General features: G+C 49.4%; 1 protein-coding gene across 7 annotated transcripts in view; it reads right to left on the reverse strand.

Moving 5' to 3' along the window:
* The window catches only part of spega (striated muscle enriched protein kinase a), a 1182457-nt gene that overhangs the window by 39372 nt on the left and 1123864 nt on the right, over positions 1-19221 (reverse strand). For 6 of the 7 annotated variants that reach the window (XM_072468701.1, XM_072468720.1, XM_072468711.1 and 3 more), the window contains 2 exons: positions 6592-6714; positions 5616-5783 (listed from right to left, as the gene is read on the reverse strand). In XM_072468701.1, the coding sequence (XP_072324802.1) occupies positions 5616-5783; positions 6592-6714 (291 nt within the window). The remainder of the gene's footprint in view (positions 1-5615; positions 5784-6591; positions 6715-19221) is intronic. The other variant, XM_072468737.1, reaches the window with a different exon arrangement.

Below are 19221 nucleotides of genomic sequence, written 5' to 3' on the forward strand. Positions count from 1 at the left end.
AGAGAGAGCTAAGACGAGCAAGGAGGGGACATGAGAAGTATTTGGCAGGTAGGATCAAGGAAAACCCAAAAGCTTTCTATAGGTATGTCAGGAATAAAAGAATGACTAGGGTAAGAGTAGGGCCAGTCAAGGACAGGGATGGGAAGTTGTGTGTGGAGTCTAAAGAGATAGGCGAGATACTAAATTAATATTTTTCGTCAGTATTCACTCAGGAAAAAGAGAATGTTGTGGAGGAGAATGCTGGGACCCAGGCTATTAGAATAGATGGCATTGAGGTACGTAGGGAAGAGGTGTTGGCAATTCTGGACAGGCTGAAAATAGATAAGTCCCCGGGGCCTGTTGGGATTTATCCTAGGATTCTCTGGGAAGCCGGGGAAGAGATTGCTGAGCCTTTGGCTTTGATTTTTATGTCATCATTGGCTACAGGAATAGTGCCAGAGGATTGGAGGATAGCAAATGTGGTCCCTTTGTTCAAGAAGGGGAGTAGAGACAACCCCGGCAACTATAGACCGGTGAGCCTCATGTCTGTTGTGGGGAAAGTCTTGGAGGGGATTATAAGAGACAAGATTTATAATCATCTAGATAGGAATAATATGATTAGGGATCGTCAGCATGGCTTTGTGAAGGGTAGGTCATGCCTCACAAACCTTATCGAGTTCTTTGAGAAGGTGACTGAACAGGTAGACGAGGGTAGAGCAGTTGATGTGGTGTATATGGATTTCAGTAAAGCGTTTGATAAGGTTCCCCACGGTAGGCTATTGCAGAAAATACGGAGGCTGGGGATTGAGAGTGATTTAGAGATGTGGATCAGAAATTGGCTAGCTGAAAGAAGACAGAGGGTGGTGGTTGATGGGAAATGTTCAGAATGGAGTTCAGTTACAAGTGGCGTACCACAAGGATCTGTTCTGGGGCCGTTGCGGTTTATCATTTTTATAGATGACCTAGAGGAGGGCGCAGAAGGGTGAGTGAGTAAATTTGCAGACGACACTAAAGTCGGTGGTGTTGTCGACAGTGCGGAAGGATGTTGCAGGTTACAGAGGGACATAGATAAGCTGCAGAGCTGGGCTGAGAGGTGGCAAATGGAGTTTAATGTAGAGAAGTGTGAGGTGATTCACTTTGGAAGGAATAACAGGAATGCGGAATATTTGGCTAATGGTAAAATTCTTGGAAGTGTGGATGAGCAGAGGGATCTCGGTGTCCATGTACATAGATCCCTGAAAGTTGCCACCCAGGTTGATAGGGTTGTGAAGAAGGCCTATGGAGTGTTGGCCTTTATTGGTAGAGGGATTGAGTTCCGGAGTCATGAGGTCATGTTGCAGCTGTACAAAACTCTGGTACGGCCGCATTTGGAGTATTGCGTACAGTTCTGGTCACCGCATTATAGGAAGGACGTGGAAGCTTTGGAACGGGTGCAGAGGAGATTTACCAGGATGTTGCCTGGTATGGAGGGAAAATCTTATGAGGAAAGGCTGATGGACTTGAGGTTGTTTTCATTAGAGAGAAGAAGGTTAAGAGGAGACTTAATAGAGGCATACAAAATGATCAGGGGGTTGGATAGGGTGGACAGTGAGAGCCTTCTCCCGCGGATGGAAATGGCTAGCACGAGGGGACATAGCCTTAAACTGAGGGGTAATAGATATAGGACAGAGGTCAGAGGTAGGTTCTTTACGCAAAGAGTGGTGAGGCCATGGAATGCCCTACCTGCAACAGTAGTGAACTCGCCAACATTGAGGGCATTTAAAAGTTTATTGGAAAAGCATATGGATGATAATGGCATAGTGGAGGTTAGATGGCTTTTGTTCTTTTGACTTCCCATGTCGGTGCAACATCGTGGGCCGAATGGCCTGTACTGCGCTGTATCGTTCTATGTCTATGTCAACCCAACACAACTCAACTCAACCCAATTCAACCCAACCCAACTCAACCCAACTTAACGCAACCCAACTCAACCCACCTAAACGTAACCTAACTCAAACCAACCCAACTCAATCCAATTCAACTCAACCCAACTCAACTCAACCCAACACAACTCAACCTAACACAATTCATCTCAACCCAACCCAACTGAACCCAACACAACCCAATTCAACCCAACCCATCCCAACCCAACCCAACCCAACCCAACACAACTCAACCCAATTTAACGTAACCTAACTCAAACCAACCCAACTCAATCCAATTCAACTCAACCCAACTCAACTCAACCCAACACAACTCAACCTAACACAATTCATCTCAACCCAACCCAACTGAACCCAACACAACCCAATTCAACCCAACCCATCCCAACCCAACCCAACTCAACCCAACACAACTCAACCCAACCCAGATCAACTGAACTCAACCCAACTCAACCCAACCCAACTCAATCCAACCCAACTCAACCCAACCCAACTCAATCCAACACAACACAACTCAACCCAACACAATTCAGCTCAACCCAATTCAACCCAACCCAACTGAACCCGACACAACGCAATTCAACCCAACCCATCTGAACTCAGCCCAACCCAACCCAACTCAACTCAACCCAACTCAACCCAACTCAATCCAACCCAACTCTACCCAACTCAACCCAACCCAACTCAACTCAACCCAACACAACTCAACCCAACACAATTCAACTCAACCCAACCCAATTCAACCCAACTGAACCCAACTCAACTCAACCCAACACAATTCAACTCAACCCAACCCAACCCAACTCAACTCAACTCAACTCAACTCAACCCAACCCAACCCAACTCAACTCAACCCAACACAATTCAACTCAACCCAACCCAATTCAACCCAACTGAACCCAACACAACGCAATTCAACCCAACCCATCTCAACTCAACTCAACCCAACTCAATCCAACCCAACTCTACCCAACTCAACCCAACCCAACTCAACTCAACCCAACTCAACTCAACCCAACTCAACCCAACTCAATCCAACCCAACTCTACCCAACTCAACCCAACCCAACTCAACTCAACCCAACACAACTCAACCCAACCCAATTCAACCCAACTGAACCCAACTCAACTCAACCCAACACAATTCAACTCAACCCAACTCAACTCAACCCAACACAATTCAACCCAACCCAACTCAACTCAACCCAACACAATTCAACTCAACCCAACACAATTCAACCCAACCCAACTCAACTCAACCCAACACAACTCAACCCAACCCAACTCAACTCAACCCAACACAACTCAATTCAACCCAACCCAACCCAATTCAACCCAACTGAACCCAACACAACGCAATTCAACCCAACCCATCTCAACTCAACTCAACCCAACTCAACCCAACCCAACCCAACTCAACTCAACCCAACCCAACTCAACCCAACCCAACACAATTCAACTCAACCCAACCCAATTCAACCCAACTGAACCCAACACAACGCAATTCAACCCAACCCATCTCAACTCAACTCAACCCAACTCAATCCAACCCAACTCTACCCATCTCAACCCAACCCAACTCAACTCAACCCAACACAACTCAACCCAACACTATTCAACTCAACCCAACACAATTCAACTCAACCCAACCCAATTCAACCCAACCCAACACAATTCAACTCAACCCAACTCAATCCAACCCAACTCTACCCAACTCAACCCAACCCAACTCAACTCAACCCAACACAACTCAACCCAACCCAACTCAACTCAACCCAACACAATTCAACTCAACCCAACCCAATTCAACCCAACTGAACCCAACACAACGCAATTCAACCCAACCCATCTCAACTCAACTCAACCCAACCCAACTCAACCCAACCCAACTCAACTCAACCCAACCCAACTCAACCCAACCCAACTCAACCCAACCCAACTCAACTCAACCCAACACAACTCAACCCAACCCAACCCAACTCAACCCAACCCAACTCAACTCAACCCAACCCAATTCAACCCAACTGAACCCAACACAACGCAATTCAACCCAACCCAACCCAACCCAACCCAACCCAACTCAACTCAACCCAACACAGCTCAACCCAACCCAACCCAACCCAACTCAACCCAACTCAACCCAACACAGCTCAACTCAACCCAATTCAACCCAACTCAACTCAACCCAACCCATCTCAACTCAACCCAACCCAACTCAACCCAACCCAACTCAACCCAACCCAACTCAACCCAACACAGCTCAACCCAACCCAACTCAACTCAACCCAACACAACTCAATTCAACCCAACACAACCCAATTCAACCCAACCCAACACTACTAAACCCAACCCAATTCAACCAAACCCAACTTAACTCAACCCAACCCAACCCAACCCAACCCAACTCAACCCAACACAGCTCAACCCAACCCAACTCAACTCAACCCAACACAACTCAATTCAACCCAACACAACCCAATTCAACCCAACCCAACACTACTAAACCCAACCCAATTCAACCAAACCCAACTTAACTCAATCCAATTCAACTCAATCCAACTCAACTCAACCCAACTCAACTCAACTCAAATCATTCCAACCCACCCCAATCCAACCCAATTCAACCGAACCCAACTCAACCCAATTCAACCCAACCCAACTCAACTCAATCCAATTCAACTCAATCCAATTCAACTCAACCCAACACAACTCAATCCAACACAACTCAACTCAACTCAAATCATCCCAACCCACCCCAATCCAACCCAATTCAACCGAACCCAACTCAACCCAATTCAACTCAACTCAACCCAACCCAACTCAACTCAATCCAATTCAACTCAATCCAACTCAACCCAACTCAACTCAACTCAAATCATCCCAACCCACCCCAATCCAACCCAATTCAACCGAACCCAACTCAACCCAATTCAACTCAACTCAACCCAACCCAACCCAACTCAACTCAATCCAATTCAACTCAATCCAATTCAACTCAATCCAACTCAACTCAACTCAAATCATCTCAACCCACCCCAATCCAACCCAATTCAACCGAACCCAACGCAACCCAACTCAATTCAACCCAACACAACTCAATCCAACTCAATCCAACGCAACCCAATTCAACCCAACCCAACCCAACTCAATTCAACCCAACACAACTCAATCCAACTCAATCCAACTCAACCCAACTCAACTCAACTCAAATCATCCCAACCCACCCCAATCCAACTCAATTCAACCCAACACAACTCAATCCAATTCAACCCAACCCAACTCAACCCAATTCAACTCAACTCAACCCAACACAGCTCAACCCAACACAGCTCAACCCAACACAGCTCAACCCAATTCAACTCAACTCAACCCAACACAACTCAATTCAACCCAACACAACCCAACCCAACACTACTAAACCCAACCCAATTCAACCAAACCCAACTCAACTCAATCTAATTCAACTCAATCCAACTCAACCCAACCCAACTCAATTCAACCTAATCCAAAACAGTCCAATCCAATCCTTCGAAACACAACACCATTGAGTTGGCCACACATTATGGAGTAGTATGGATATCAGTGTTTCACCGCGAGGTTTCTGCAGTAGTGAACCTGTCCACAGAGCGTTAGATAATTTCACAGTGCACAGAGCTTTCTTGTTTCTGGTCCCACCACTCCTGTTGATAACATGCCTCCCACTAAGCTTGCGTACCCAGTTTATCATCTTCAATAACGATCCTTTCTGAACTTTGGCTGTAGGGGCCTTGTCCAGCTTTGTTGACACAAGCCACTCGAAACTTGAGGATTCCACCTATTAACTCCGTGGCATTGAAGAAACAGTCACTGATTCCAGCTGAGGTAACCATCCACCTGTCCTCTCCTGTCACAAAAAGTCAATAATTTCCATTAAACAAACATATAACTTGCATTTATATAAAGCCTTTGGCATAGTAAACATTCCTAAGGCTCTCCAAAGGATTGATTATCAGATAACACATGACACCAAGCTACATAAGTAGGTGATCAAAAGCTTGGTCTATGAGGAAAGTTTTAAGGAGAATCTTAAAGGAAGGGGAGAGCGTGGGTGAGGTTTCAGACAGGAATTCCAGAGTCCAGAGCCTCGGTACATGAAGACAAGCCTGCCAATGGCAGAGCAAAGCAAACTGCAGAAGGCTAGAACTGGAAGGGTGTCGGGAGTCTCAGCGGATTTGGGGGCTGGAGGAGGTGACAGAGATTGGCAGAAATGGAGGCAAAAAGAGGATGAGAATTTACCTGACTGGAAGTCAATGGGTGAGTGGGATCTTCTGTACCTTAGGACACGGGCAGCAGAGGTTTCAATGACCACATGCTTAAGGAGAGTCGAACTGACAAGGCCGACCTTGAGAAAACGTAACTAAGTAGATGAAGGCTTCAACAGTGGATGAGCTGAGATGCTGAATTGGGTGATGGAATGGAGGTGGAGGAAGTGATCTTTGGGTTTGAGACAGTAGACTGGGAATGTGGAAATGTTGGAAAGGTTTCGATGGCCTCTTTGTATCTTTTGTCCTTTCCAATGCTCTAATGTTCAAACCCGCCTGGGGTAAAGCTTGCTCTCACTACCAGCTAATGCAGAGATTTGGGGACATGCGTATCGAACACAAGACTCTGAGAAACCCAGACCTCCAATGCCTGTTGGATGAGGTTCTTACCAGAGAGTTTCTGTTCCAATGTGTAGCTGCAAGGTGCTGGTGTATCTGCTGGCTTCCACAGGATCAGGGCCGTGTTCTTGTATTTTTGAGGAATTTCAGGAGGTCCCGGTCGTCCTGGGAGGCCTGGGAAACATATCAAATGCTGCATATGGTTTGGAACAATGAGTTCAAATCAGATATTTCTCCCCCTGTCACTCCTCAACCTAACATCAGCTGGTGACTGAATGCAGAGAATTCACTGACACACTCTCTTGCTCACTGACACACCCACTCACTGACATGCTCACTCACTCACTAACACACTCACTGACACACTCACTGACATATTCACTCGCTCACTGACACGTTCACGCACTCACCGACACACTGTCTCGCTCACACTCACTCACTCTCTGACACACTCACTCATTCACCGACATGCTCACTCGCTTACTGACACACTCTCTCACTCACCGACACACTCACTCACTCTCTAACACACTCACTCGCTCACTGACACACGCACTCACGGACACACTCACTCACTCACGGACACACTCACTCACTCACGGACACACTCACTCACTCACGGACACACTCAGGCACTCACTGACACACTCACTCACTGAAATATTGACTAGCTCACTGAATTAGTGACACACTCACTTGTTCACTGACACGCCCACTCACTGACATGTTCATACACTCACTGACACACTCACAAACTTTCCAACACACTCACTGACTGACACACTCACTCACAGACATGCTCACTCACTCACTGACACGTTCATTCACTCACTGACACAATCACTCACTCACTGATTCACTCACGCACTCACTCACTCACTGACACTCTGACTCATGCTCAGGCACTCACTGACACTCTCACTCACTCACTGACACACTCACTCACTCACTGACACTCTCTCACTCACTGCCATGCTCACTGACACACTCACTCACTCACTGACACTCTCTCACTCACTGCCATGCTCACTGACATGCTCACTCACTCATCGACACACTGACACGCTCACTGACATGCTCATTCACTCTCTGACGTGCTCACTCACTCACACACTCACTGACACACTCACTCACTCACTGAAATATTGACTAGCTCACTGAATTAGTGACACACTCACTTGTTCACTGACACGCCCACTCACTGACATGTTCATATACTCACTGACACACTCACAAACCTTCCAACACACTCACTGACTGACACACTCACTCACAGACATGCTCACTCACTCACTGACACTCTCACTCGATCACTGACACAATCACTCACTCACTGACACTCTCACTCACACACTGACACTCTCACTCACTCACTGATTCACTCACACACTCACTCACTGACACTCTCACTCACTCACTGACACGTTCATTCACTCACTGACACAATCACTCACTCACTGACACTCTCACTCATTCACTGACACTCTGACTCACTCACTGATTCACTCACGCACTCACTCACTCATTGACACTCTGACTCACGCTCAGGCACTCACTGACACTCTCTCTCACACACTGACACACTCACTCCCTCACTGACACGCTCACTCACTCTCTGACATGCTCACTCACTCACTGACACTCTCTCACTCACTGACACGCTCACTGACACGCTCACTCACTCTCTGACATGCTCACTCACTGACACTCTCACTCACTCACTGACACTCTCACTCACTCACTGACACACTCACTCGTTCACTGACACGCTCACTCACTGACTGACACACTCAATCGCTGACTGACACACTGACACTCTCACTCACTCACTGATACGCTCACTCACTCACTGACACTCTCACGCACTCACTGACACGCTCACTCACTGACACACTCGCTCACTGACACTCACTGACACTCCCACGCACTCAGTGACAAACTCACTAACTCACTGACTCTCTCTCACTCACTGACATGCTCACTGACATGCTCACTCGCTCACTCACTGACACACTCACTCTCTTGCTGACATGCAAACTCACTGACACACTCACTCACTGACACTCACACACTCACTGACACTCTCACGCACACACTGACATGCTCACTCACTGACACTCACACACTCACTGACACACTCACTCACTGACACTCACACACTCACTGACACTCTCACGCACTTACTGACACACTCACTCACTGACACTCACACACTCACTGACACTCACACACTCACTGACACACTCACTCACTGACACTCTCACTCACTGACATGCTCACACATTCACTGACACGCTCACTCACTGACACACTCACTCACTGACACAATCACTCGCTCACTGACACACTCACTCACTCACTGACATAAGAACATAAGAACTAGGAGCAGGAGTAGGCCATCTGGCCCCTCGAGCCTGCTCCACCATTCAGTGAGATCATGGCTGATCTTTTGTGGACTCAGCTCCACTCTCCGGCCCGAACACCATAACCCTTAATCCCTTTATTCTTCAAAAAACTATCTATCTTTATCTTAAAAACATTTAATGAAGGAGCCTCTACTGCTTCACTGGGCAAGGAATTCCATAGATTCACAACCCTTTGGGTGAAGAAGTTCCTCCTAAACTCAGTCCTAAATCTACTTCCCCTTATTTTGAGGCTATGCCCCCTAGTTCTGCTTTCACCCGCCAGTGGAAACAACCTGCCCGCATCTATCCTATCCATTCCCTTCATACTTTTATATGTTTCTATAAGATCCCCCTGCATCCTACTAAATTCCAACGAGTACAGTCCCAGTCTACTCAACCTCTCCTCGTAATCCAACCCCTTCAGCTCTGGGATTAACCTAGTGAATCTCCTCTGCACACCCTCCAGTGCCAGTACGTCCTTTCTCAAGTAAGGAGACCAAAACTGAACACAATACTCCAGGTGTGGTCTCACTAACACCTTATACAATTGCAGCATAACCTCTCTAGTCTTAAACTCCATCCCTCTAGCAATGAACAACAAAATTCCATTTGCCTTCTTCATCACCTGTTGCACCTGAAAACCAACTTTCTCCGACTCATGCACGAGCACACCCAGGTCTCTCTGCACAGCAGCATGTTTTAATATTTTATCATTTAAATAATAATCCCTTTTGCCGTTATTCTTACCAAAATAGATAACCTCACATTTGTCAACATTGTATTCCATCTGCCAGACCCTAGCCCATTCACTTAGCCTGTCCAAATCCCTCTGCAGACTTCCAGTATCCTCTGCACTTTTTGCTTTACCACTTATCTTAGTGTCGTCTGCAAACTTGGACACATTGCCCTTGGTCCCCAACTCCAAATCATCTATGTAAATTGTGAACAATTGTGGGCCCAACACTGATCCCTGAGGGACACCACTAGCTACTGATTGCCAACCAGAGAAACACCCATTAATCCCCACTCTTTGCTTTCTATTAATTAACCAATCCTTTATCCATGCTCCTACTTTCCCCTTAATGCCATGCATCTTTATCTTATGCAACAACCTTTTGTGTGGCACCTTGTCAAAGGCTTTCTGGAAATCCAGATATACCACATCCATTGGCTCCCCGTTATCTACCGCACTGTTAATGTCCTCAAAAAATTCCACTAAATTAGTTAGGCACGACCTGCCCTTTATGAACCCATGCTGCGTCTGTCCAATGGGACAATTTCCATCCAGATGCCTCGCTATTTCTTCCTTGATGATAGATTCCAGCATCTTCCCTACTACCGAAGTTAAGCTCACTGGCCTATAATTACCCGCTTTCTGCCTACCTCCTTTTTTAAACAGTGGTGTCACATTTGCTCATTTCCAATCCGCCCCAGAGACTAGTGAATTTTGGTAAATTATCACGAGTGCATTTGCAATTTCCCTAGCCATCTCTTTTAGCACACTGGGATGCATTCCATCAGGGCCAGGAGACTTGTCTACCTTTAGCCCCATTAGCTTGCCCATCACTACCTCCTTAGTGATAACAATCCTCTCAAGGTCCTCACCTGTCATAGCCTCATTTCCATCAGTCACTGGCATGTTATTTGTGTCTTCCACTGTGAAGACCGACCCAAAAAACCTGTTCAGTTCCTCAGCCATTTCCTCATCTCCCATTATTAAATCTCCCTTCTCATGCTCTAAAGGACCAATATTTACCTTAGCCACTCTTTTTTGTTTTGTTCACTGACACTCTCACTCATCACTGACACTCACTCACTGACACTCTCACTCACTGACACACTCACTCACTGACACACTCACTCACTCACTGATTCACTCACTCACTCACTCACTGACACTCTGACTCACACACTCACTGACACTCTCTCACTCACTGCCACGCTCACTGACACACTCACTCACTCACCGACACACTCACTGACACGTTCACTGAGTGACACTCTCACTCTTTCACTGACACTCTCACTCGCTCACTGACACTCTCACTCACTCACTGATTCACTCACACACTCACTCACTGACACTCTCACTCATGCACTGGCACGCTCACGCACCCACTGACACGTTCATTCACTAACTTACACACTCTCTCACTGACACTCTCACTCACTCACTGACACGTTCATTCACTAACTTACACAATCACTCACTCACTGACACTCTCACTCATTCACTGACACTCTCATCACTCACTGATTCACTCACGCACTCACTCTCTCACTGACACTCTGACTCACGCTCAGGAACTCACTGACACAATCACTCACTCACTGATACTCTCACTCATTCACTGACACTCTCATCACTCACTGATTCACTCACGCACTCACTCACTCACTGACACTCTGACTCACGCTCAGGAACTCACTGACACTCTCACTCACACACTGACACACTCACTCCCTCACTGACACTCTCATCACTCACTGATTCACTCACGCACTCACTCACTCACTGACACTCTGACTCACGCTCAGGAACTCACTGACACTCTCACTCACACACTGACACACTCACTCCCTCACTGACACAATCACTCACTCACTGACACTCTCACTCATTCACTGACACTCTCATCACTCACTGATTCACTCACGCACTCACTCACTCACTGACACTCTGACTCACGCTCAGGAACTCACTGACACTCTCACTCACACACTGACACACTCACTCACTCACTGACACTCTCTCACTCACTGCCCTGCTCACTGACATGCTCACTCACTCACCGACACACTCACTGACACTCTCACTCACACACTGACACACTCACTCACTCACTGACACTCTCTCACTCACTGCCCCGCTCACTGACATGCTCACTCACTCACTGACTTGCTCACTCACTGACACACTCACTCACTGACACACTCAATCGCTGACTGACACACTGACACACTCACTGACACTCTCACTCACTGATGCACTGACTCACTCACTGACACGCTCACTGACATTCTCAGTCACACACTGACACACTCAGTCACTGACACGCTCATTCACTCACTGACACACTCACTCTCTCACTGACAAATACTCACACTCACTGACACTCTCACACACTCACTGACACACTCACTCACTCACTGACACTCACTCACTGACACACTCACTCTCTCACTGACACTCTCACACACTCAGTGACACTCTCACTCACTCTCTGAAACACTCACTTGCTCACTGACACAACCACTCACTCACTGCCACGCTCACTGACACGCTCACTCACTCACTGACACTCTCACTCACTCACTGACACTCTCACTCACTCACTGACACGCTCACACATTCACTGACACGCTCACTCACTGACACGCTCACTCACTGACACACTCACTCACTGATTCACTCACGCGCTCACTCACTCACTGACACTCTCTCACTCACTGACACACTCACTCTCTCACTGACATGCTCACTCACTAATACTCACACTCACTGACACTCTCACACACTCACTGACACTCACTCACTGACACACTCACTCACTCACTGACACTCACACACTCACTGACACTCTCACACACTCAGTGACACTCTCACTCACTCTCTGAAACACTCACTCACTCACTGACACTCTCACTCGCTCACTGACATTCTCACTCACTCACTGACATTCTCACTCACTCACTGACACTCTCACTCACTGACATGCTCACGCGCTCACTCACTCACTGACACTCTGACTCACACACTCACTCACTCACCGACACGCTCACTGACATGCTCATTTACTCTCTGACATGCTCACTCACTGACACTCTCACTCACTCACAGACACTCTCACTCACTCACTGACACACTCACCCGTTCACTGACACACTCACTCACTGACACTCTCACGCGCTGCCACGCTCACTGACATTCTCAGTCACACACTGACACACTCACTCACTGACATGCTCACTCACTCACTGACACACTCACTCTCTCACTGACACGCTCACTCTCTCACTGACATGCTCACTCACTTACTAACACTCACACTCACACACACTCACTGACAGTCTCACTCTCTCACTGACACGCTCACTCTCTCACTGACACGCTCACTCACTCACTGACACACTCACTAACTCACTGACTCTCTCACTCACTGACACGCTCACACACTCACTCACTGACACTCTCACTCACTCACTGACACTCTCACTCACTAACACGCTCACTCACTCACTGACAACACACTCACTAACTCACTGACATGCTCACACACTCACTCACTGACACTCTCACTCACTCACTGACACTCTCACTCTCTCACTGACACTCTCACTCACTGACACACTCACTCACTGACATGCTCACACACTCACTCACTCACTGACACTCTCACTCTCTCACTGACACTCTCACTCACTCACTGACACTCTCACTCGCTCGCTCACTGACACTCTCACTCACTCACTGACACGTTCATTCACTCACTGACACTCTCACTCACTGACACTCTCACTCACTCACTGATTCACTCACGCACTCACTCACTCACTGACACTCTGACTCACGCTCAGGCACTCACTGACACTCTCACTCACACACTGACACACTCACTCACTGACACTCTCACTGACACTCTCTCACTCACTGACACGCTCACTGACACGCTCACTCACTCTCTGACATGCTCACTCACTGACACTCTCACTCACTCACTGACACACTCACCCGTTCACTGACATACTCACTCACTGACACACTCTGACACTCTCACGCGCTGCCACGCTCACTGACATTCTCAGTCACACACTGACACACTCACTCACTGACACGCTCACTCACTCACTGACATGCTCACTCGCTCGCTCACTGACACTCTCACTCACTCACTCACTGACACGTTCATTCACTCACTGACACTCTCACTCACTGACACTCTCACGCACTCACTCACTCACTGACACTCTGACTCACGCTCAGGCACTCACTGACACTCTCACTCACACACTGACACACTCACTCACTCACTGACACTCTCACACTGACACACTCACTCACTCACTGACACTCTCTCACTCACTGACACGCTCACTGACATTCTCAGTCACACACTGACACACTCACTCACTGACACGCTCACTCACTCACTGACATGCTCACTCGCTCGCTCACTGACACGTTCATTCACTCACTGACACTCTCACTCACTCACTCACACTCTCACGCACTCACTCACTCACTGACACTCTGACTCACGCTCAGGCACTCACTGACACTCTCACTCACACACTGACACACTCACTCACTCACTGACACTCTCACACTGACACACTCACTCACTCACTGACACTCACTCACTGACACTCTCACTCACTCACTGACACTCTCACTCGCTCACTGATTCACTCACACACTCACTCACTGACACTCACTCACTGACACACTCACTCTCTCACTGACACTCTCACACACTCAGTGACACTCTCACTCACTCTCTGAAACACTCACTTGCTCACTGACACAACCACTCACTCACTGCCACGCTCACTGACACGCTCACTCACTCACTGACACTCTCACTCACTCACTGACACTCTCACTCACTCACTGACACGCTCACACATTCACTGACACACTCACTCACTGACACGCTCACTCACTGACACACTCACTCACTGATTCACTCACGCGCTCACTCACTCACTGACACTCTCTCACTCACTGACACACTCACTCTCTCACTGACATGCTCACTCACTAATACTCACACTCACTGACACTCTCACACACTCACTGACACTCACTCACTGACACACTCACTCACTCACTGACACTCACACACTCACTGACACTCTCACACACTCAGTGACACTCTCACTCACTCTCTGAAACACTCACTCACTCACTGACACTCTCACTCGCTCACTGACATTCTCACTCACTCACTGACACTCTCACTCACTGACATGCTCACGCGCTCACTCACTCACTGACACTCTGACTCACACACTCACTCACTCACCGACACGCTCACTGACATGCTCATTTACTCTCTGACATGCTCACTCACTGACACTCTCACTCACTCACAGACACTCTCACTCACTCACTGACACACTCACCCGTTCACTGACACACTCACTCACTGACACTCTCACGCGCTGCCACGCTCACTGACATTCTCAGTCACACACTGACACACTCACTCACTGACACGCTCACTCACTCACTGACACACTCACTCTCTCACTGACACGCTCACTCTCTCACTGACATGCTCACTCACTTACTAACACTCACACTCACACACACTCACTGACAGTCTCACTCTCTCACTGACACGCTCACTCACTGACACTCTCACTCACTCACTGACACACTCACTAACTCACTGACTCTCTCACTCACTGACACGCTCACACACTCACTCACTGACACTCTCACTCACTCACTGACACTCTCACTCACTAACACGCTCACTCACTCACTGACAACACACTCACTAACTCACTGACATGCTCACACACTCACTCACTGACACTCTCACTCACTCACTGACACTCTCACTCACTGACACTCTCACTCACTCACTGATTCACTCACGCACTCACTCACTCACTGACACTCTGACTCACGCTCAGGCACTCACTGACACTCTCACTCACACACTGACACACTCACTCACTGACACTCTCACTGACACTCTCTCACTCACTGACACGCTCACTGACACGCTCACTCACTCTCTGACATGCTCACTCACTGACACTCTCACTCACTCACTGACACACTCACCCGTTCACTGACATACTCACTCACTGACACACTCACTGACACTCTCACGTGCTGCCACGCTCACTGACATTCTCAGTCACACACTGACACACTCACTCACTGACACGCTCACTCACTCACTGACATGCTCACTCGCTCGCTCACTGACACTCTCACTCACTCACTCACTGACACGTTCATTCACTCACTGACACTCTCACTCACTGACACTCTCACGCACTCACTCACTCACTGACACTCTGACTCACGCTCAGGCACTCACTGACACTCTCACTCACACACTGACACACTCACTCACTCACTGACACTCTCACACTGACACACTCACTCACTCACTGACACTCTCTCACTCACTGACACACTCACTGACATGCTCACTCACTCACTGACACTCTCACTCGCTCACTGATTCACTCACACACTCACTCACTGACACTCTCACTCACTGACACTCTCACTCATGCACTGGCACGCTCACACACTCACTGACACTCTCACTCACTGACACGCTCACTCACTGACATGCTCACACATTCACTGACACGAGCACTCACTACCACACTCACTCACTGACACACTCACTCGCTCACTGACACACTCACTCATGCACTGGCACGCTCACACACTCACTGACACACTCACTCATTCACTGACACACTCACTCCACCTAACCTGCACATCTTTGGGCTGTGGGAGGAAACCGGAGCACCCGGAGGAAACCCACGCACACACGGGGAGAACGTGCAGACTCCGCACAGACAGTGACCCAAGCCGGGAATCGAACCAGGGTCCCTGGTGCTGTGAAGCAACTGTGCTAACCACTGTGCCACCGTGCCTTCCATTCACTAACACACTCACATACACACTCACTTGCACACACTCACTTACGAACGCACTCACTCACTCAATTACCCCTCATCTCTGAGTCAGGAGGCTATTGGTTCACTGCCCATTCAGTGTGTGAGCGCTGCACTGTCACAGCTGCTATTCCCTCATCAGGTGTTAAACCCAGGATTCCTGACCCTTCCAGGAGGGCACAATGCTGTTGGGCGCGGTTCTCCGTGGGCGCCAGCACCTAGACTCAGGAACGGAGAGTCCCGCCCGCTATGTTGCTGAAGAGCAAGGCCCAATGTTGGTACAGTGCCCAGGGCCGTGGGAACATAGGAACAGGAGGAAGCCATTCAGCCCGTCAAGCCTGCTCCGCCATTCAATGCGATCACGGCCAATCAGGCACTTTGATGCCCTTTCCGGACACTCTGCCCCTCACCCTGGGTGTCATTATTAATCAGAACTCCCTCAGTCTCAGCTTTAAACTCAGCTCCTCGGATCCTCTGTCCTAACCGGGAAGATCGAGATCCTGATCGGGCGGAGAATCCCTGGGGGAGGGGGGGGGGGGACCGCGATTCGCGCCGGGTGACAAATTGGTCGCGGGTCGCTGCGCCCAACCTGCCGACTACAACAGGATTCCCGACGGCCCAGCTGGGATTCCCGGCCTAACCTGGCGAGACCACACAGATAGCTCCGTTAAGAGTTATTTCACGTGTCATTGGCGGGCAGGGGGCTCCATCCCAGGGCCGGGCGAGATGCCGCTGGCCCCCTGAGTCGAGGGTCCCGCTGGCGTGAATTGGTGCAGGTATTGAGGAGCGTGGAGCTGGAGGTTTGCAGAGTGGCTGAGTGATAACCACTCTTCCAAATATTGCTGCCACGGTGTTGAGGGGGACGGGTCCTTCACAGGAGGTGAGGATCGGGGTGGGGGGGGGCCTTGTGCTAGATTGGAGGGGCTCAGATCGGGGGGTCTTCCTTGGGATGGGGCTCCTTCGGCTGCTCTTTACAAATGGAGCTCCGATCTCAGAGGTGCGGGGCCTATCTGAGAGATTTGGTCCCGCCCCCCTCCCAGTTGCCGTGCCAATCCCGGCGTGCCGTGGAATGACATGGAAATCCCGATTTGCAAAAAACCCCATCTTTTCCAGGGAATACCGTGTGTCTGGGCTGCTCCCTTTACCAGTTGGGACCTGATTCTCCGAGAATCTTTCAGCTTCGAGTCACCCAGACTCGATACATTCGCTCCCTTCTCTCTCCACAGCCGCTGTCAGACCTGATGAGATTGTCCAGCATTTCCTGGGCGAGATTCTCCGACCCCCCGCCGGATCGGAGAATCGCCGGGGGCTGGCGTGAATCCTGCCCCCGCCGGTTGCCGAATTCTCCGGCACCGGAGTGGGTTAAACCACCTCTCTTACCGGCGGGACATGGCGGCGCGGGCGGGCTCCAGGGTCCTGGGGGGGCGCGGGGCGATCTGGCCCCGGGGGGGTGCCCCCACGGTGGCCTGGCCCGCGATCGGGGTCCACCAATCCGCGGGCGGGCCTGTGCCGTGGGGGCACTCTTTTCCTTCCGCCTTCGCCACGGTCTCCACCGTGAGGATGACGTGAGCGGCCGCTGACGCTCCCGCGCATGCGCCGCCCGGGGATGTCATTTCCGCGCCAGCTGGCGGGGCGGAAATCAGTCCGGCGCGGGCCTAGCCCCTCAAGGTTAGGGCTCGGCCCCCCAAGATGCGGAGCATTCCGCACCTTTGGGGCGGCGCGATGCCGGACTGATTAGCGCCGTTTTTGGCGCCGGTCGGCGGACATCGCGCCGATACCGGAGAATTACGCCCCATGTTTCTGTTTGAGGTTCCAGCATCCGCAGTAATTTGCTTTTACCTGATTCTCCACTGGCGGGAACACTTCGACTCCCGATGGGACAATCCAACTGAGTGAATAGCTCTCCGGGATAAGAATTCCAAAGATTTACAACCCTCTGAGGGAAGACACTTGTCCTCACCTCAGTCCTAAGTGCCTCCTCCCTTATTTTGAAATTGTGCCCCCTGATTCTAGACTCTCCAACCGAGGAAAACAGCTCTCAATCTACTCGCTCAGTTCCTTAAGTATTTCGTAGGTTTCAATGAGATCACCTTTTGTTCCTGAAACTCCAGAGCACACATAGAACATTACAGCGCAGTACAGGCCCTTCGGCCCTCGATGTTGCGCCGACCTGTGAAACCACTCTAAAGCCCATCTACACTATTCCCTTATCGTCCATATGTCTATCCAATGACCATTTGAATGCCCTTAGTGTTGGCGAGTCCACTACTGTTGCAGGCAGGGCATTCCACGCCCTTACTACTCTCTGAGTAAAGAACCTACCTCTGACATCTGTCTTATATCTATCTCCCCTCAATTTAAAGGTATGTCCCCTCGTGCTAGACATCACTATCCGAGGAAAAAGGCTCTCACTGTCCACCCTATCCAATCCTCTGATCATCTTGTATGCCTCAATTAAGTCACCTCTTAACCTTCTTCTCTCTAACGAAAACAGCCTCAAGTCCCTCAGCCTTTCCTCATAAGATCTTCCCTCCATACCAGGCAACATCCTGGTAAATCTCCTCTGCACCCTTTCCAATGCTTCCACATCCTTCCCATAATGCGGCGACCAGAATTGCAC

The sequence above is a fragment of the Scyliorhinus torazame genome, chromosome 2, assembly GCF_047496885.1.
Source record: "Scyliorhinus torazame isolate Kashiwa2021f chromosome 2, sScyTor2.1, whole genome shotgun sequence".
NCBI classification, from domain to species: Eukaryota; Metazoa; Chordata; class Chondrichthyes; order Carcharhiniformes; family Scyliorhinidae; genus Scyliorhinus; species Scyliorhinus torazame.